We start from the raw sequence: 21,275 nt of genomic DNA on the forward strand, positions 1-21,275 counted from the left end.
AATAGAGGCTATTTCAGGTTTTATTAATATGAATGAAGCTGGGCAGGATGCAGGAATATTAAGACCTGTCAATGAGAGCTGGATCTTGAACTTACAGCTTCCCAGCTTGTAGCTCAGTATATCCTGAAGCTAATGCAGCATATTTCATATGGAAAAATGAGCAGAAGTCACTAAAAGAAAATTCTGTAAAGGGAGACATGAAGTGATTCTTGTAGGAAGGAAAAATAAGATGTCTGACTGTGACTATTGATTGGGGAATACTGTGTAGGCAAGCAAAGTCATATAGAATAAGCTCTGGAACATACAGCAAAAGAGAAATTGAAAATAAATCAGCCACATCAAGCTGTCACAGAGAACAGATGCTGTACTGGTCTGAGTCAACAGAAGTAGCTGGTGAAGCAAATAAGACAATTGAGATGCTCAGTAGAATACTGCTTGGGGCTCAGGAGCAGTGCTAAAGTAGTGTATATAAACACACTGGAGGGAGTTTGGGTGAAATTTTCCAAGCTGACAAGGAGGGCAGGACAGAGAACATTTGAAGAAAGTGAAGATAACTTTTGTCCAAAATGTCCTATTTCTTTCCTGACTTACTTTGTCTCTAACACACAGAAGAGCCTATGTGCTGTCCTGATTGCCTATGAATGACTTGGCCACCTCTTTGCCTACAATTTGAACTGGGCTTAACCAATTTAGAGTTACTCACTGGGAGTTAAATTATGACTATGTTATGCCCTAAATTACAGGCTGCAAGTATCTGCACTGCTGAGCTGTGGACCTCCAAATGAGCTATGATGCAGATGCTTTTTTTTTTTCTTTGCATCCTCTCTTTTCTTCTCTCAGCTGTGTTGTGATGCAGACTATGCCCCAACACTCGGTATTGCCAGCCAGAGGTGAAAGGAGAGCTCTGATACAGCCCTGTGCCCATTTGCTGGCAAAGATTAGTATTATAAAATCCTTTCCTGCTTTCTGTCCATGATTTCTTCTGCATCACCACTAGAATCACAGTTTCAGAGGGGGAGCAGGAAGTGCCATTTCGCTTTATGTGGCTAAAAGAAGTAGCAATCTAATAGTGATTTTTGATTCAGTTATAAAAATGTTATCTTCCTAATGAAACTACAGCTATCTGGACAAAAATCACGTCAGTAATATATTCAGATGTTTTAAGGTCATGCCTTTAAAGCTGCAGCTTTCTCAGTACGTGTAAAATTCTAGTTTTTTAGCTCTCTGTGGAGAAGTGCACAGACTCATATGTTGGGTTGATCCAACTCCAACTGTAAAATGTCAGATAGTCTACCATAATAGTCAACAGTTACTGTATTGATATGAAGAAATTCATTTGATGGTTCATCAGCACTTCCTACACAGGTTTTCATTCTCAAAAAAAGCCTTCAATGTTTGAGAAATTGTAGGGCAGTAATAGCATTCTCAGTGCCTGCGTTTGTGCACAGAAGTAGTAATTTGAAATGACAAACCAGGAATACCTGTTGTCTATTAGGATGATATGTCAAATTTAGCATACTTCTGGCTTCCATTCTGCCTGGGTTTGTTGTTTATACTTACTATGTTTTATACTTAGCCATATACTTAGCTCTGACAGTTCATTCCCTCTCATTCTTTAGAATAAGAAGTGTGGCTCCTGGAATCCTTCTTGTAGGTCTTTACCAGAGAGAAGCACCTTACTCCTCTATTTTTGTCCATTTCTTTCACTCTGCTTTTTCCAAGACTCCTAGGCCACTGGAATAGCCAGTGTTCATCCATTACTTATGAAATATCTGGAAATCTTTCACAAAAATGGGAGCAAGATGGAGGCATCTGTGTGCTGCCTGGTTTCGCAACATGTGACAGACATCATGTCCATCTCGAGTTCAGAAGCGGAATGAAGGATGGTCAACAGCTATTTCTTTCCACTGAGAGGTGGCAATTAGCAAAATTAGACAGACATGTGAAACATTTCTGTAATCCCTATTTTACAGCTTTACGTTACAATATGTATAGGCTTTTGGTATTTTCAGTTGTGCACCTTGTTTTGTCTCCCTGCTCCCCGTGCCAGTGTTTGATACACAGGAAAAATGGAAGAAAAAGGAGAAAAAAAAACCCCAGGAAAGCATGTAAATAAAGTCAGTGCACAGGCTATTGCTTGAATCGTGATTCAATCTTTTGTAAAACTCTACAGCATAAGATGCCGACAGCTGAAGCACTAATTTTTGGTCAGAACTAGGTAGGGTCCCACAGAACAAGAGACTTCTCTAGAGCAAGGGTTGCTTGGATTGTGCTCCAGACAGGTGTTCCTCCCCTGCTCCTCAAAAAGCTCTCTCGGAAGCCCTGGCTGCTCTTCATTCATAAAAACAAGCTGCATGGCACCACGGTTATGCTTTTTTTAATCAACACCTACTTAGTTCTTAGTCTTAGCTTATTAGCTTCTCTGGCAATGGGAAAGTAAGCTTCTGCTCAGAAGAATTTGACTTCTACAAAGTGAAAAGTTTAGTAGTTCCCTTTGCACAGGGGTTATTCTCCTTCACAAGATTTCAGTGTTTAACTCTGGACTTGTGAACACTGTTGCACCCCTTCTAGAGAGCAGTGCATCCAATTGTCTTACAAGGTCTTCAGTGGTCTTTGAAGGCAACTGTGCGGCATGAAGCAGTGGTCTGCAAAGCTGTCTGAACTGGCTCTTAGCTAAACTGTCCTGATTTCTGGAAATAAGACAGCTGATGTAGCTAAATGTGCTGCTCAAACTTCCCTGCAAGCTTCCCGTCACAACTGTTTTGTGGGCTCACACTTGATTTGTTTTGGGATCTGAGCTATTTGGGTCCCTTTGCAAAATACGGTGTTGTGGCACATGTGTGGGAACAGTGTGCACCAGTGTCCTCTCATACAACATATACCCCTGAGCATAATGTACAGATCACCTGGTGGGAGTTTGTAAGGGCCCCTGTCCTGTGATGCATGGTGCTCACTGAGGTGACCCTGCCAGCTTTTCTTTGCTGACTCGCTGTTACCAAAGAAGACCATCTTTCAGCCGGTGGAGGTTTTCTTGCTTGCACTTCCCGCGACTAAGGAAATCTGTGAGGGAGAAGCTCAGTCGCTGGCTGGATTTTAGAGCAGGTCACTTGTCTGATCTGTAAATCTTGACAACTTAAATGATGTAAGTCTCCTTGGTTAAAAGCGTTCACATTAGAGCTAAAGAGCGTTCACACTCAGTCCTTCAACTCTGCTCCTTTGGGGGGCTCCTGTGATGATCTGTATCTTGCTGATATCTGGTGGCTGAAGACAGAAGTTTTAGGTGAAAGCAAAAGGGTTTAATAGTTTGGGTGATGTAATGTTTTAGATAGCCGAAAGGTGTTAGTCAAAGCCTGTTTCACTTTCATTTAGTTTGCAGGATTTGCTGTTGGCTGTTGTGATGAAACACATAATAAATGAGATTTCTTTTCAATGCAAAGAAAGGATAAATGCACCCAGATTAGGGATTAGAGAACACTGCAGTGGAGATCAGATTAATTTCTCCTTGCCTGAGTCATTTGTATGAGTGGCTCTCATTCCTTTGGAGACTAAAGAAATACAAGTGCTGGTTGCTTGCTAGTGCGAGATATAAAGTTGAGTTAATGTATCTCCTGTAGCTGCAAATCCTTAGAAGTCCTTGAATACAATGAGGAAAATCAAGAGGTTACAGTGGATTCATGCACCTCTCTTTTGGTCGTGTTCTTTCATGGAATAGTTAAATATGCTGAATTCCAACCATGTACCCTTTATTCCAGTTTCTAAAAAAAAAAAAAAAAAAAAAAGAGCATTGAGAATTCCATTTACTCACTCTTGCAGTGTACTCCATGTTTTTCTCAGGACTTCTTCTAGGGCAGGGCTGTGAAACTCATTTTCACGGGGGGGGCACATCAGCCTCGCAGTTGCCTTTAAAGAGCCAAGTGTAATTTTAGGACTGTATAAATGTACCTACTCCTACGTTTATACAGTCCTTAAAATTACATTTTGCCCTTTGAATGCAACTGCGAGGCTGATGGGGCCTCCAGTGAAAATGAGTTTGACACCCCTGTTCTAGGGCTTTGAGTGATAAAACAGTGCAAAATACCTTGGATAGCTTGTGATTTCTGTGTGCTACGAAGCAGTAAGAGAAGAAAAAACAATCCCTGAGGAATTCTGTTTCTTTTCCTCTTGCCTCACAGGAGGAATCGGTGCACAAATCAGCAAGTAGCAGCAGCATCTCCCCCTCCCAAGTGGAAGACCCCTCTCAAGAAGGCACCAGCAGCAGAAAGAGTGAGTTTCCGTGAGACAGCCCAATGGCTGCTTTTACACACTTCTGTTGTCTTCTGTTCTATGAACTTCATCTGAAACTTTTATAGAAAGTTGAAGCTGAGTGTCGTTAACAGAATAAATCTCTAAATCTGAACCTAGAACCTGCTGAATAGGTCAAATATAATGAACAATTGGAAGGCATTAACCTCTGCTATATGTAAGTACCTATGTGAAACAGGAGGTTTCATCCTTGATGTGGAACTGTGGAAGAAGTCACAAGTCAGTGTGAGGTAGTTTAGCTACGTCCGTCTCATTAACGAATTTGTTGCTGCAGAAATACATTCTAACCTAAGACCAATTTAAATGTTTCCTGCATCTGTGTCACCATGGCAATGAATGTACTTGTTTGAAAAACATATAGCAATCACCAATATTTCTCATAAGCAGTTACTGGGAAGAGGGGAGGATCTGGTGTGTTTGTTTGTTTCTTTCTTTCTTTCTTTCAGGCATAGTTATGTGTGTTTACTGTGCAGCAATATTTTTCATTTGTTTCAAAGTGTTTCAGTGTCACTGGAGAGGTTTTGTAATGAAACATGTGATCTGTGCATGTACTTTCTGTGCACTGTGGTGAAATAAGTAGAACAAGCCAATACCCTGACATACCAAATTTATATACAGTGGTAACTAGACTTGCATGCCTATATTTGCCAAGTTTATGAGTTTTCCTATTCTCTCAATCTGGAAAATATGATACCTCTCTTGAAGATGCTCTGAGCATGGACATGTAACTTCAGCCACCAGTAGTGGGAATTCTAGCAAATCAGTGGCTGGTTTAAATACTGGGCAATGTTATCCAACAGTCTGTCTTACAAGAACTAATTTTTTTATACCGATTGAATCTTTAGTGCCTCCGAAATTCTTGCCCATATCATCTACACCACAGCCTGAGAGACGGCAGCCACCTCAGAGACGACACTCCATTGAAAAGGAGACACCAACCAATGTGAGACAGTTCCTACCACCTTCAAAACAGAGCTCCAGATCACTTGTAAGTGGAGTAGGTGGTAGGAGAGAGAAAAAGAGGCATGCTAAGAGTATAATGAAGGTTAAAACATGGCTTCAATGTGATTAGAAATTTACTCAAAGAAAACTCCTCAATGCAGAAACAGCCCTTGGCTACTAAAGACATTTTGAAATCAAGATTTGAACTTTGCTTCTCTAGCGTATTTATCCAAAATCCCAGGTACAGGTGCCTCAGAAAACATTTGCACTGCGATTAGGACTCTGGGTAAAGCCATGTGCCTTGATTTTATTTCAGAATGTTACCGAACCAGACGAACTTCACCTTGCTGATTTTCCATTTGAATAGAGACAATTCCAAAGCAGAGGATCTATTTTGGGATTTGGGGGAATTTTTTAGTTGTTGAAACTATTTTAGATAACAGCTGAATGAATGGAATGGTTTCTTTTCTTCCCACCTTAAGAACATGTGTGGTAATATTTATACATGTGAAAGCTCTTTCAGTAATCCAAATCAAGATTTGTCCGTGTCGCTTTGTTGAAGTTACTGAGGCAAAAACCTGTATTACTGCTTGAAAAGAAAGTACAGTACATTTGATCAATTAGCTTTAATTGCGAGCTGTTTTCCAACAGAGTATAAACAGCAAAGGGTATGAAATCCTGGTTCATTTATGCTGACATACTGATTAGTGCTTTGTAATTTCATGCAGGGTATGTTCCTCATTTCTTTTCCTACCAGCAGGGTTTTGAAGTATGCCCCATGAGGTGCTGGTGAATAGAGAAATTGATAATCACATCCTAGTTTTGAAAGGAAGGGAATATACACTTGCCCTGGTTTTTAGTGCAGTGGTATTAATGGGCTTTGAAGATTGTTCTTGTTGGCCCAAGAGATGGTGGCCAGGATCGAACCCTACTAAGTGACGAAGCTGAACGGTAACAAAAATCTCCAAATATTCCCACAACATGCTTCCTCCTCTTCTTTTCTGACAGACTGCCACATTTTGTTTGTTATATCCTTCAAACTAGAATGTAGTTTCTCTTTCCAGGTGAAGGCCAGGTAGTAGCATGTTGATAAACGCACAACACAAGTAGAAGTGAACTTGGAGCAGAACATATTGCACTAGAACCAAGCTGCAGGGTTCCTTCAGCGTGTGTTTGAAAACACTGAAACACTGATGGAATGCCCTGCCATCGCCTGCCGCGCTCACTGTATGTGGAAGCACGAGTTTTATTTTCTGGTGTGCCCAGAGTCATTCACGGACATCTTGTTTAAGGGAAGAGGGGAGAAAGCTTTGTCTGTTACACCGATGCTTTTGCTCCATCACGCTTTTAGTGTAGCTAAATACGTTACATCATAATGCTGATCTCATATCATGTATTTGAGGGCATCATGCAACTTAAAAATCTTATATACAAAGCCATTATTTTAAATAGGTCAGCGAAGTTCTTAACAGGGCCTTTTTGACCACTTGCCTATTCTCCTTCTGTCAGTCTGTTCACTGACATACGCCTATAAAAATATATACGAAATAAAGCTATTGCAGAAAAGCTAATGCAATTATTCTGCTTCCCCTTAAAAATTCTAAAGGCAAAGGGAGAAGAAGGCATTAGATAAGTCAGGCCAATATGGGAACACATGAGAAGGGTTTTACTAGTTTCTTTTGTGCTTGGGAGTTTTTTGTGTTTCATATTGTTGCTTTTGTTTGGGTTTTTTTGTTTGTTTTTTAATCTTCAGAATCACAGAATCACACAGAATCACAGGATGTTAGGGATTAGAAGGGACCTCAAAAGATCATCTAGTCCAGTCCCCCCGCCGGAGCAGGAACACCCAGATGAGGCTACACAGGAGGCGCCCAGGCGGGTTTTGAATGTCTCCAGAGAAGGAGACTCCACAACCTCCCTGGGCAGCCTGTTCCAGTGCTCTGGCACCCCCACTGAGAAATTTAAGTGGAACCTCCTGTGTTCCACTTTATACCCATTGCCCCTTGTCTTGTCATTGGTTGTCACCGAGAAGAGCCTGGCTCCATCCTCGTGACACTCACCCTAGCTTGTCACCTAGCTTGGTTTTGGCTACGAAGTGAGAAAGAAGGAAAATCAGCAGTGAAATGATGTTCTCTTAATAAGAACCTATTTTATTTGATGCCTAGAGAGCTAATTCTTTAGCTTGGCAATAGTGCCCTCTAGGGTGTGACAAACAAGTCCCATAATACTCTGTTTTTTAGTTCTGGTCGTTGGTTTCTGAGATGCTGGCACTGGCCCAGTTCCACGCTTTGGCTTATTGCAAGACTTTCCTTCCCTGCAGAGGTGCCAGCCTCTTTCTGTGGGTGCTGCATATGGAACACTGACGTTCCTGGAGCGAACACTTCTTAATAACTGCAGAATATTATTTACTTTTCATTTGACTTCACACTTCTTCATCCCTTCCTCCAGGATTGATGGAGTTTCATTTCTTATCAGCTGCTCCCGTGACTGCAGTTTCTCTCCAAGGTGAAAGAGACCTCGTCAATAAATGGCCATTGAAAACAGGCAGGAGTTTGCTACAGTCTCCTGTCAGGATTAGCAAGGAGCTGGTCTGTCTTGCATACTAACAGCAGTTTTGTGAGCTGGTGTCTCAGCAGACAGAGGAAGTTAGACCTCAGGAGGTGGAGAGGGGAAACAGGTTTGGAAAGAGGCCAAACACAGTCCTTTTGGTGTGTCACCCTACCAGCACTGCATGGACAGGCAGGGCAGCTCTGTGATTTTTCGGGTGGTCGGCCTGGTGGTGTGCTCACTTGTAGTGAGCTGACTCGGTGCTTAATCAGAGAGATGAAGCCGGTGTCCTGAGATGTACATATGAATGCCTTTGTAGTTTGTTTGCTTTTAAAATTATTATTATCATTATTAATTTTTCATGAGCCAGAGGACCAAAGCTAACGGTTTCGTTCATGCACAGCATTCGCTTCTCTGCTTCCTATCTATTGTTCAGGTTCCTAGGATAACCAGTTTATTTCCAAGGATGACTTTCAGACCACTTTTTTCAACTATGCAAACAGCTTCTCTGCTCAGCTCTCATCCCGTTGAAGCAGCCATGTGTGGGGTGGCAGGGGCTATGTACTATCTCTGTGAGAGAGCTTTTGCCAGCAGGTGGAAACCCGCAAAGGTTTGCCTCTTTTTGCTGGCTTTGGAAATCACCTTCACTAGCATGTTCCCTCCTTAGGGGAGCACTTCCTAAGCTGTGGCAAGAATTTAAGCTTAGGCTGGGACACTGCACCTGATTGACATTGATTTCAATGTGTGTAGGATATTTGTGTGTCTTCAATCACCTCACGGGGAAAAGAAATCAGTTCTGAAAGGACAGCAAACTAAAAATGCAACATCACAAGATTATCAATGGGACAGACCTTAAATGTTAAAGCATGTGAAGATCCTGCAGCAAAAATCCGGCAAAACTATTGTAATCCTTGGACTATGTTGAAAAGAATAAGGTTTTATGTTGCTACCAAGATACGCTATGTAGAATGGAAGGGCGTTTGCAATCTGTTTTACTTGAAAACCTACGTATGATTCCAGTGTGAAACCTACGTATGATTCCATTCTCAGCACACTTATGTATCAGAACTTGCAGAATAACAAATAGCCATGCACCAGGGAAAGTAAATCCACTAAAGACAAAAACGAATTCGTTTGCCTCTATGTAGAACTGAACACGAATAATTTCATTTTTTCCTTCTTTTTCTTGTCCCAACCAATAAGTGAAAGCAAGAAACCTGCTGCAGTAGGGTTTATATTTGAGATATAGCTGACTTCTTAGAAACTTTTTAGTCTGCAAAAGCAACGAGATTTTAGATTGCTCGACTAATTGTGAATTGCAGAATTTAGAGGCAAATCCAGCACTCGTTCATACTGCAATTTACTAGTGCAGCTCATTTCAATGCCTAGTGACATCCTTTAGTGAGAAGTTTTACAAGGAATATATTAGTGTAAAAATGTGTTAGTCATAAGGACCTATTAGGTGTGTGTATGCTGAGAATGACCTATGAAGCACTTTATTTCACATTATGGATATGTAATTCTTACAGCCTGCTTTTCCTGAGTTTAAAAAAAATTACACATATACGCCTTAAGCTATTACAGTGTATATAAGATGATTGCACAGTCAAAGTTTTAAGCCAATTCTCGTGAGGATTATGGAAACTTCTAGTTCAAAATAGTATTTTTAAGTAAGATTTTTTTCCCTTTAAAAATAAGAATACTGACTTGTCTTTAATATTAAATTGAGTATTGAGTACAATTCCAGAAAATCAACACCATCCAAACCACATTTTATCTTTAGTATGTTCTGTCGTATGCAAGTGTTACAGAGAGCTGAAGTTCTCTCACTTGGAGCTGCCTAATTTGGGTGCAAATTATTGTTGAAAGTTTGAGTGATAACTCCAAAGCATCATTGTTTAATGAAGTTTAGTCAGTGCTTAGCGTAATTTTAATTCATTTCAATGCCTTAGAGGTAGTGTTGAAACAAAAGATTTTCTCGTGTCCTTATTTCTAGTCCAAAAAGGGAAAAAAAAAAATCCAGCCGTTTTCTGAAGTCAGCATCATATTTATCTCTCATTTAATGTTGCATTAACATTTTGTTGTCCTTGTGTAACCTGTGGAATTAAAACATTAGCATTTAAACATGTGAACATTTTCTATGTTTCCCCTGTTTCCTGCCAGCTATTTCTATTTGCTTTAGCGATAATCATTTCTGATAGGTACAACAAGAGGCCCACACTATTCCCCTAGTACCTGCTCTACACCTTTAGCAGATCCGCAGCCTTTCTCCCCAGGAGCGGTAATTCCCCAACGTCATCGCTCTGTAAATTAAAGGAATTGGGTGTTCATGAGGGGGAAGGAAGAGCTCCAAGTAAGAAATGTATTTCTAAAGGACTTAAAGCTCTGACTGATTGACGACAAGCATTCAGGCGGCCCCATTCACCTCGGACAGTTTCTCTCGGCCTCCCACGGTGCAGGATCGCGGGGTTTTTTGCCGGCATTGTGCGTGTCCCGCTTTCCCAGCCCCGGCCGGCGGCCGTGCCTTCTCCATGGCGAGAGAGTTGCTATGGGGAGAGCCCAGAAACGAAGCGCTGGGAGCTGCTGCTGAGCTGTGAAGTTTGCTCATAAGAAACACAAAGTTATTTTGGTTTGGCTGTGCCGTTTTTACACCGCAGAGCAAATTGCAGTTGTTTTTCACATAGTTTGTTTTTCCTAGAAAAATAGTGATTCTATACTCCCCAAGGTTTAGCTGGCAAATCTAACAAAGTTAACTCAATTCTAGTCTTTTGTGGGGTACCTTAAGCAGGGTGAAGTTTCTTTGTGTTCCCTTTCTAGATAGGTAAGACAACAGTTTTTAAAAATGTGGTGGTTCCTAAATGCTAATGTTTGCCAGGTCTGCAACGTAGAAAGATTTTCTTTTTAATCTAACGGAAAGACAGAACCGACCTCTGAGTACATGGAAATGAGCATTTCACTACTAATCCGATTCATCACTTCAATTTGTAAATGGGATCTCCGACCTGTCAGCCACATCTTTGTGTTTGCAGGAGAAATTTCCCTCAGTTATTCAGAGAGAATTACGGGTCATTGTCATTACCGCACAGTAGCCCCTCTGGGCTGACTGAAAAGGTTCACTGAGCATAAACCCATGGGAGTTCCCACAGAGGTTTCTGTCTTTCTGTTGGAAATGTCTAATCAACTACAGGGCTGGATTACAAATTGGGTTGGTGCTTTTTATTCTCTGGTACCAAATTCAGGAGTTCTCTACTCAATATTCTCCTAAATGCTGCGATACAGAACAGACGCAAAATGTTGTAAGTGGGGAGTTGTGTTGTTAGTTTGAGTCTCTGCCATTAATAATGCAACACTGGGTAACCAGATCTCCTGCTTTATATTTGAAGATTATTCTATAAAGCTTAAAGAGCTGTTGTTACTTTCCTGGAGGAGAAAGAACTTTTTTGCCTGAACTACTGTAAACTTTTTGTAGTCTTGGTGGGGTCCTGATTGTGTGAGCACCAAGATGTGGTACCATGGAATAAAAATTTCTGCTAGAATGGGCTACTAACAACTTTCCTTGGCCACTCTGGGCACCACAGAGAAATTGCGTTGTCTTCAAACCAATATACTTAATAGTGATACCATCTGCCAAATTACCTTTTCCCTTTCAAATTACAATCCTGAAAGAAATCTTTGTAATAAAAGATGGAGAGAAGGGTCGAGCGGTTTGAGGAGGAAAAATGAAGAAAACTGTCGTTGTTGTGAAGGCTGAAGATCAGACCATTTAGGTCACACTTACGCACTCTGCGACGGTTTGAAACTCATGTGATGCCCACGAATGAGCCAGTGCTATTCCAGTTTGAAGGGAGAAACCCTCTTTTTCTGGAGTTACTAACCAGGTGGCTGGTTGTCTAGGCTGAAGTCTGGAAGAAGCCGCTTGGCTTGGAAGTAATACGGCTTTTTTGGCTTCCAGGAGGAGTTCTGTTACCCGGTGGAATGTCTGGCTCTGACGGTGGAGGAGGTCATGCACATCCGTCAGGTGCTGGTGAAGGCGGAGCTGGAAAAGTACCAGCAGTATAAAGATGTCTACACTGCTCTCAAGAAAGGAAAGGTAGGGTACCAGCCTCCCATTAACACGTTCATTTTTTACCCTGGATTGCAGAAAAAGAAAGAATATCCACGAAACTCCCCCGAAATATATAACACGAGTCAGCTTCCTTGAACTTTGTGCAGAATCATCAAAACTTTTCATGGAAATACTTTATTTGCTTAGATTGTCTGTAAAAATGCAGTAGCGTTTGCAGTTATAGAACGTATCTTTTAAACTTCATTGACTAAAGTGATTTTTTTTTTCACCTGAGTCCTCACTGCCACGCAAAGAGGCAATGAAAGCCGTCACAGAAGTCACACAACATGTGACCCCAGAAGGAAGTTTAATATTAGAGAACCCATTAACTAACACATTTTTTTTCTGTAAACTGCAGACTGGGAATTGGTATTTACCAGTAGAAGCTGTGTCCTTTTCTCTCACTTTTGAGTTGTGCTTCTTGAATACCTCCAGCAAGGGTATTTTGACTTCACAGTGTATTTTACCTACAGGCCTACCCATGTTTAGTATGCAGGTTTAATGTAAAGACTTATTACATTTAAGGTAGAGGGACAATAATCTTAAAATGTCATTCATTAGGTTCAGCTGTTGCATATTATGATATCTAAACATTAGTAATGAGCTTTTATCAAATCACAAAGTAAATTGATGCTTCAATTAATTTAGTGTACTATTAAAATTGTTCACTTTTTTCCGTAACCAAATCTATCTAGCATCACCTGAGTCTTTGGATCTCATTGTGTCATCTTTCATTTGACTCCAAAACTTTTCATTGTTCAGTGTCTTTCCTTCCTAGAAATGCTCTTAAGCTGTAATCCCTAACTCCTTTGAATAAACTACATAGATGTGATTTATTATCTCACTATAAAGCAGGTTTTCCTCAAGTAAGTTGCTATGATAGCTCTTTCCTGCACATCCCCTAAATTTCAAGAACGTAGGTTTGGAATAAAATCATCAAATGTTACCACAGGCAAAAAGTGTTTGTCCCAGAACCTCACCCAGATGCTTAGGAACAATTTCCAGCCTAAATGTATTCATGGCTGAATTTATGCCCATTTGTTCTTATGTTTTCAGTTGTAACAGTTACCCTTCGTCACTGCTGCTACTTTCCTGTTGCTTTTTATATAGTAATGATGTAAGCATCAGTGAGGGAGGAGTGCAAATAAGTTAACAATTAACCGGCAAGTATTTAATTTAGGTAAAAAATTTAAGGAGTATTTCTAAATACAGGAAGATACAATTCTGGACCATTCTTTTCAATATCTTCTGAGAAGTACAGACCCCAGAACTGTGGTCTCACTGGTGGCAACTGGTGGCTGAAGTAATTATTGTGCGGGACTTGGCCTAACATTGTGGACTCCTCTGTTCTTCTTTCAGCTCTGCTTTTGCTGCCGAACGAGAAGGTTTTCTTTCTTTACGTGGTCTTACACTTGTCAGTTCTGTAAGAGGTAAGTATTTAACATCTGTTAATAAATTAGTACCATTTCAGAGGGAAAAATACTGATTGATGTGTTAGAAATCCCCAAATGTTTCTGCTGCATACTGTTGATTTTTGTTTCTGTAACAGTTAGAAAAACAGGTTAAAAAATTATTATTATCTCTAACAGGTTAAAAAAAAAATACGCAAAACCAGATCCTTCCTAAGCGATAGAATTGCTTCCTTGGACTGAAACTTTAGGCTAGAAATGAGAGAAACACCCATTTGTTCTTCTCTGGTCATGGGAGAGTGAGACAGAATTTATTCAGACTCCTCAGTCAACACTTCCATAACCTCTATTGTTGCGGAAAACTTTTCAAAGCAACTTACCTTTTCAGTTCTTTTTAGAGTATTGGTGGGTAGAGAAGGGAAAAAGAATAATTTTCACCCAAAATGAAAAATTTTAAGTTGAACAGTGAGAGAATAAGTCTGAAGATGTATGGAATCACTAATTTATTGTGTCACTTGCCAAATGAGGTTTCTTTGGAGGAAAACAGCTTATTTTGTTTTTTAATTTAGCTGTAGTTCTTGTTTAGCACTTTGGCTTCATGTTCTGATTGAAGTTATTACATTGAGGAAGCCTTAAAAATAAAAACATTTGCTTAAGGAGGAGCACGAGGGAGGATTCTAATTCTGAAAAACATTTCTCTCTCATTCTTGATTTAAATGTAATTTTGCCCAATGAAATTATTCATGCTCTTGCTTTCTTACACAGGCCTGTATGCTCACAGTGTTGCAAAAAAGTAAGTCAACAAACTTTTGGTTAGACCCTTCCTAAAAAGCTGTGATCTCTGTAATGAATACTGCATGTTCCTTCTGCTGCTCTCACGACAGATGCGGTTGCCATCAAAGCCATATTCTACCCTCCCCATCTTCTCGCTGGGACCTTCCACCTTGCAAAGAGGAGAAAGTTTTATGAGGCCGGAGAAACCCTCTACCAGTCACCACCGACCTCTGCGGAGCATGTCCCGGTGAGGAACAACCCCAGCTCACCCCTGCCTGTTGGAAACACTTCCCCAGTGTTTCCTCTTGAGTTACTCATTACTGCCCGTTTTGTAGTTGTCAGTGTTTCTAGTGCTTGTAGTAACTTTTCTGAAGCCTGAAGATCCGTGTCTCTTCCACTCATTGCTTTGATTTACAGAAATAGCAATACTAACAGCGTGTCTTAAACCTTTTTCACATTACAGGTGAAAAATGAGTCTGGGACAACTGTGTTTCTGTAACACCTCTGCAAAAATATCCCTAGCGTGTCTTTTTCTGGTGTGAGTAGAATCTGCAGAAATAAATCTCGCAGGCCAGATTCACTCACTGAACAGGAATTCAATGATCTCTTACACAGCTTTATCTCTTTTTTTCGTGATTTTTCTAATTCTAATTTTCACCTTTTTTTTTTCACTTGGACATTATGAAGTTCTCTGCTGGTTTTATATCTTATATGCAGACAGTTGTCAGAGTTAATCCGATAAATTAAATATAGAAGAAATGCTCCTTTTTGAGGGGATCTACAGTATAAACCACCTGCATAAATCACGAGGTTCTATGATGCTGTGTCAGAGTTAGCCAAACACATCGTCTGTTTATAGTTATTAGGAAGGCTGTTGGTTGTTTTTGTCAAGGTATATGTTACACATAGCCTCAATTAGTGACCTTGCAGCCTTGCTGGGGTGTCCTCTCCAGCGCTTGGTCCCCTGCTCTCATTTTTGGGACAGAAGAAAGGAAGATTTGAATGAAAACCATTCCGACGTGCTGTTTCCTGGAGGCGTCCCTTGGGGCCCACTCCCATGCTGCTAAATAACGTGACAGCTCCTGTCTTTTGCCTTTCAGGTTGACCTCAAGGTCCAAATCTGTGGATAAGTCACATGAAGAGTTTCCCAAAGAATTAATGGAGGACTGGAGCACGATGGAGGTGTGCGTGGACTGCAAGAAGTTCATTTCAGAAATCATCAATTCGAGCCGGCGCAGCCTGTCCCTGGCCAACAAGCGAGCCAGGTTAAAAAGGAAAACACAATCCTTCTACATGTCGTCACCGGGCACCTCGGAGTACTGCCCCTCTGAAAGGACGATCAATGAGATCTGAGCCTCGTGCCTTTTTCTTTGCTTTTGTCTCCATGAGGTTGTCATCCATGAGTAAGGTCACTGAAACCGGATCATCATTCCGTCGCTTCGTTTCACGTGACTGGCCTGAATTTGCATTCGATCACAGGATTTCCTACTCCAGCAGTTCCCAGGGACGCAGAACTCTTACGTTTAGATCTGGGCAGAATGATACGCAACAGGTCAGCTGCTCACACTGGAAGAAAATCGATAGTTTGAGATTGTTGCCTCTTTTGTATGTGCGTGTTGAAACTAGAAAGCCTTTTCTTGCTTTCAATCTTTTTTTAACCATGCTTTGAATCATTTTTTTCAGGAGATGAGCTGAAAACTTAAGTTGAATGGAGAACCAAATCTAACAAAGCGTCAGTGTTAGCACAGTAGCCGGCAATAAGTCACATTGGCATTAACCACCCCAGTAGCAATGCTCACGTCCTGGTTGAAAAAGCGAAGGGTCGTGTCGCACACCAGACCCCAAGTGTGAGCGACTGTGGTCAAAACCACCTTTCTTTGAACTGTTTGGTTGCTCTGAGATCAGGGTTCAGCACAGGACACCGTCCTGGGGCAAAATACGTGACAAAGCTGTTCGCCCGTGTGATTGCCCGATCCCCCGAGCTGCTGGACTTTTGAAGCCTTAGTGCACTTCTCGGTGTCTCCTGAGCAGGTTTCGGTAGCTTACTTTCTATCTTGAATGTATGACGATGATGACTACTAGTAGCAGTGAATTTTCCCAGTAGGCAGAGTTGTACAGTTTATGGGGAGGACGGGAAATAAGGGAGGCTTCTAATTTTAACCTGTAAAGTTCTTCTCGTGGTTACCCCGAGAAAATGGTGGGTAAGGTGTACATTTGTATTATATTGGAGCACACAGATACTGCTATAGTTACATCTGACAGCATATCCACTGGTAACCCCATTTTTTCTGGGGTTTATAGCTTGGCTGTAAAAATCCGTGTTCTGCTGAAATTTGGGACAGCGCTGTCTCAGATTGGGAGCAATCTCTGTCTTTTTTTCTCTTACCTTTTTTCTTTCTTTTTCCCATTTTAATTCACCTACGAAAGAGTGCTAGACTAGTTGTTTAGAAATTCCAACAATGTTACAACGTTAACTGACATCTCATGCTTTTTTGCACTTTTTTTTGGTATTCAAAATACTTTTTTTTTTTTAATTCGGGCATAGCCAGAGTTTAGTCAATAATTTGGGGCCAGATCATTTTGGCATTTAAAAACAAGCTAACATAGCCAAGTTATTAATACTTGAAAATCAACTACTGTAACTTTTTCATAAATTTTTTTAATACCCTGAGGCATATTTAGTATCTATATAGCAGTGTATTATAGAATGACATAGCAGAGAAGTTTCAGATCTATTTATTAACATTTCTATACTTTGGATTTAATGAGAGATACCTCAGAACTGCTCCAAAGTAGCTGAGACTGGATTTCCATAACCTGATTTTAAAGATGTATTAATCAAAGCCGATTCTCTCCTGTCCAAATCTCGTGCATTGGAAAGCCCAAGGGATGGCAGACTGTCCCCCCGGCCCCGGTACCAAGGGTGGTTGTCCCCGCATGGTAGCTCAGCTCCGGTCCCACCGCGGGCTGCCTCCTGCTGCCCAGGGGAGCAAGGGTTCCCCTTCAGAGTGTATTTGCATGTTACGTTGCAGCCTTCGGAGCAGCCGCTCATATCGTATTTTTTTAAGTCAATTTGAAAAGGACATGAAAAAAATCCCCTTAAACCTTCCCAGGGACTCATCTATCCCTGTGTTTTTCTTCAAATGCCCCCTTGGAAAATGAGAATTTTTGCATACGCAGGGCTTATTGAAATAATGTTCTTAATTTTTTCTGAAGCAATGCAAAGAGGAAGAGCGGGGCTGGAGGCTCGCTGTCCCTCGTGGCTGTCACAGCCTTCTCCTTGGGGTACCTCTGGAGACGCCTTTTCATGAAATCATAGAATCATTTCAGTTGGAAAAGACCCTCAGGATCATTGAGTACAAACATAACCTAACCTAACTCTAGCACTTGCATGTTAAAGCACACGGAGCCCTGGCGTGAGAGAAGGATGTAGGAGCGCAGGAGGCGAGGAGCACGGGCTGATTGGAAAGGTCGGCTGTTGCTGGAAGGGTCGCCCGATCTCCGTCACATCAGCACTTTTTCTTGTTTCTGTGCCAAAACCAGGCCGTGTGTTTGCTGCACAGCACATCAGGAAAGCCGGACTGAAAGGAACGCATGAAATCTCGCTTTGAATCTCCCCTCTTGTTGTTCTTAACATTTTCTCCTGGAAATGCCCCAGCCACACATTACAATCACTCAGTCCTCCGCTCGCAGTCCTGTTCCCTGCCGTCCTTGAGCCACTGAGCTGCGAGGTACCCCGCATGTTTATTTTCCCCTTCGAGAAGGATTTAGGATGTCGCAGAGCGGGCAGGAGCAAGGACTAAGTAAATCCCGAGTGTGTGAAAGAAAATGAGCCCCTCAGGGCTCACCTGGGCCACCCTCTGCCTCGGGCTGTGCCCGGGGGGCAGCGGAGCCCCTGCTCTGGCTTTGCCCTCCTGGGAGCCCTTGGCTCGGGCCAGGCTCTGCTGCGCTAGGCAAGGCACCAACCCAGAAAGCTCAGCGGTTGTACAAACTGCTCCACGTTGCTCACACAGAGCTGCCACAGGGCCGGGCCCGGACACCTCTTTTTCCCTGGAAAAAACCCTCTGGGCTGCTGACGCGCGTTGCGGCAAGCTCCAGAAAACGTGGTGCAGGGGCTGCCTCTCCCCTCCCCTCCCATCCCTCCCTCTGCCGCAGTCGCTCCGCATTATCCCAGCATCTCATTCCACAAAAGAAGAAGCAGCGGGTTGGTTTGTCGGGCAAAGCCTGGAGGAGCTGCGCTCGCTGGCTGCCCGGGTCTCTGCGGAGTGGGCTATTTTTAGCTTTCCATCTCGCTGCTCGCGCTCGCATCCCAAATCCACCGCAGCCGCTCGCCTGCCGACCCCGCGGTGCTGCCCTGCATGTCCTACTTACGGTCTGAACTTCACATTTAGCGTCAGAGGATGAAATCAGAAGCTTGTAAATATGTGTAATATATTTATTAATATTTAGGAAGTCTCCATCAATCATGCAATGGGAATCGACTTTCCCATGATGTTTTAAAAAGGAAATGAGTCTTATTTATATGTGTGTTGGCTATTATCTTTATTAGAGTTAACGCTTTCGGCCCCCTACTACAGTTTGCACTCCTTAGGCGTTTTAGAGCGAGTTACTGCTGAAAAGTACATGGGACTAGCACAGTAAGCTCCTCCCTTCCATGAATTTTTAAAATCTCTTCTTTTAGCTTTATTAATATGCCCAAGGTCTGTTTAAATATCTCATAGGAGACCCAAGGAGTTAAAAATGCCACTGGCGGCATTGGTCTTGTTGGCTTGTATGTGAACCTGGCTGTGGAGGACTCAAAAGCAGCTCTGCCCCACGGCAGCAATGGGGGAGGCGAGCAGGCCTGTGCTGCGGTAACAAACCTGACCTGTCAAATGTTCGTGGTGACAATAGTGCTTATGGGGTTTGTTGGGTTTTTTCCCTTTTCCCCATTGCTTCCTTTATACAGGGGTGTTACCTGGCAAAAATAAAATGCCTTTCCATTATAGCCTTTCTCTGTGTTAATTATTCATGTGGAAGCCGACTTAAATATTCTGTCTCTCTCCATTTTCATGCTTTTCTAGTTTTGTAAGACTAGTCGGATGTTTCCTTTGGCAAGGAATTGTTGATGAAAATGATTGAATAACAGCTGAGCGCTGGCTGGACTGCAGGAAGGGCTGGAAACATAGAATTGTAGAACAGAATCATAAAATCATTTTGGTTGGAAAAGACCTTTAAGATCATCGAGTCCAACCATTAACCCAGCACTGCCAAGTCCACCACACGTCCAAGTACTCTTAGAACAGCCATAAAACTGCTTCTATAACCCCGGTGATGTGATTAGCACGTAGTGACCATTTCCAGCCAGTTCCATTACCACCGTGTCGCTCCTTCCAAAGCCGATGGGCTGTAGCTGGGATGCGCTTGTTCTGCGAGTAGTCCTGGCTTAGAAAAATCTCCGTCCCTTGCCTTCAAGAGAGAAATGCTGGCAGTCTTCTGGACAGGTTTTTGAATGATTTAGTTTTTAAACCAGAAGCAGAGAGAACATTTTAACCACAGCTATTATGTTGTTCTCTTTTCTCTTTCAAGCTCCCTTTTCCCCCAGGCACATTTAGCATCAGCTTCCATGGTTCGTTACTGGCTGCATGCTGCATAGGTTAAAACTAATTTAAAAGCTCCAACTTTAGACGCTGATTGCTGCCTTCATGCTTTACCTCATCCAGCAGCTCTGTACATCTTTTCAGAATGTCTCTCTTACGAGGTCAGTCTCATCTGTGAAACAGCGACACCACACAGGCACAAGGGAAAGGTGCTGCAACTGTACACTCTGGTGCTACAGCATATGGATTATGTTAATGTTACCATCGAATTTTATAGTATTTCCATGATGATGACTTGGAGCTGCTCTGGTTTATTTCTTCTTCTTTTATATGTATGTCTGTATCTTAAGGTCAATCTGAAAATGTTTATCAATATTGATTCCAGCTATAAATATGTGTTCTGTTGTTTCTGTCTGATTTTTACTACTGTGTTTCAGGGTTTTTTTGGATACCAGACATTACCAGAATTTCCTGGTAGAACAACCGGAGAGGAGCATTAGCTCAGTCTGGCCTGATACACAAAGACACAGAAGTGTAAGTTCACTAGTGTTGTCCTCATGGCAGCGCAGTCCAGTCCGGTGCCGCAGTCCCCTTGGCCCGGAGAGCTGGTGCAAGGGCCGGGGGCTGAGCCCGGAGCAGACGGAGCCCCTGGCCCTCCCTGCATCCTCAGCTCGACATCGGAAAATCCCAAAACTGCGCGAGCTGTGAGCCCGTCCATGCTCCAGGGTCCCCATCTGCACCAACAGGGACTACAAAGTGGTTACAAGGGTTTAAAGACTTCTGAGAGCCACTGCTGAGGAGCTGAGTGCTCAGTGTGGGAGTTAATGGCATCCTGCGCTGCAGGCTTCCACCCCTCTCCGTAGCTGACAGCAATCAGCAGCCCCAAATTCCAGACAGTTGAAACTTTAGAACACTTTGATAAGCCAGGATTTGTGAATGAATTTTACCATGGTAGGCTGCACTCAACAAATGTCACGGGGTGTAATCGGGAGATGGAGCTAAATAGTTATCAGACACAGCAGGTTTTATGTAGCAGTAGCATTGCTTGTTTATTTGCACTAAACTGCAAGTCAGAAACTTTTTGGTTTCTCCTCTGGTCGGGCTGTTTTGCAGTGGCAGTGCCTGTGGAACCGAGTGTCAGATGTGCAGCAGGTTGCCTGGGCTCGGTGTCCTGGAATGGCAGCAGCCGCTGCGGTCTGCAAAGGTCGTCGAGATGGTTTTGGTAGAACAGTTCTAGAGGAAGCCATTTGGCATAGACTTTTCTATAGCTAATAAAAAAATACATTTTTAAGCAGATAGCCTTTTGAGGTGCCAGGCTACTTTTTGTACAGTTACAACTGGAAAAGAGCTGTTTGATTATCAACCCATTTGATTAAACAAACAAACAAACAAACCAACCCTGCAAGTGCAGAAAGGTGAGCATCCAGTATGAAAAAATTACATTCTTGGTGCCTCCTGTGCAGTTGTAGTGTTTACATTAAGCTATGGGTCCTCCCCGCGCTTCCTTAACCAGGCACGTCAACGTTTAACAGCGGGAGCCAGCAACGCCTTGGCTTTGGCAGGCCGGGCTGTGAGCCAACATTGCGGGGTGGGACTGTTGAACTGGGTTTCAGGCGT

General features: G+C 42.4%; 1 protein-coding gene across 1 annotated transcript in view; it reads left to right on the plus strand.

The window, feature by feature from the left end:
- SPIRE1 (spire type actin nucleation factor 1) overlaps positions 1–19,468 on the plus strand; it is a 133,023-nt gene extending 113,555 nt beyond the window's left edge. Inside the window, exons 10-16 of the mRNA XM_065628014.1 lie at positions 4,173–4,263; positions 5,148–5,290; positions 11,744–11,881; positions 13,256–13,326; positions 14,071–14,098; positions 14,190–14,326; positions 15,180–19,468. Of these exons, the coding sequence (XP_065484086.1) occupies positions 4,173–4,263; positions 5,148–5,290; positions 11,744–11,881; positions 13,256–13,326; positions 14,071–14,098; positions 14,190–14,326; positions 15,180–15,432 (861 nt within the window). The 3' untranslated portion in view covers positions 15,433–19,468. The remainder of the gene's footprint in view (positions 1–4,172; positions 4,264–5,147; positions 5,291–11,743; positions 11,882–13,255; positions 13,327–14,070; positions 14,099–14,189; positions 14,327–15,179) is intronic.
- Positions 19,469–21,275: the final 1,807 nt, after the last annotated feature.

The sequence above is a fragment of the Caloenas nicobarica genome, chromosome 2 (genome assembly GCF_036013445.1).
Source record: "Caloenas nicobarica isolate bCalNic1 chromosome 2, bCalNic1.hap1, whole genome shotgun sequence".
Lineage (NCBI taxonomy): Eukaryota > Metazoa > Chordata > Aves > Columbiformes > Columbidae > Caloenas > Caloenas nicobarica.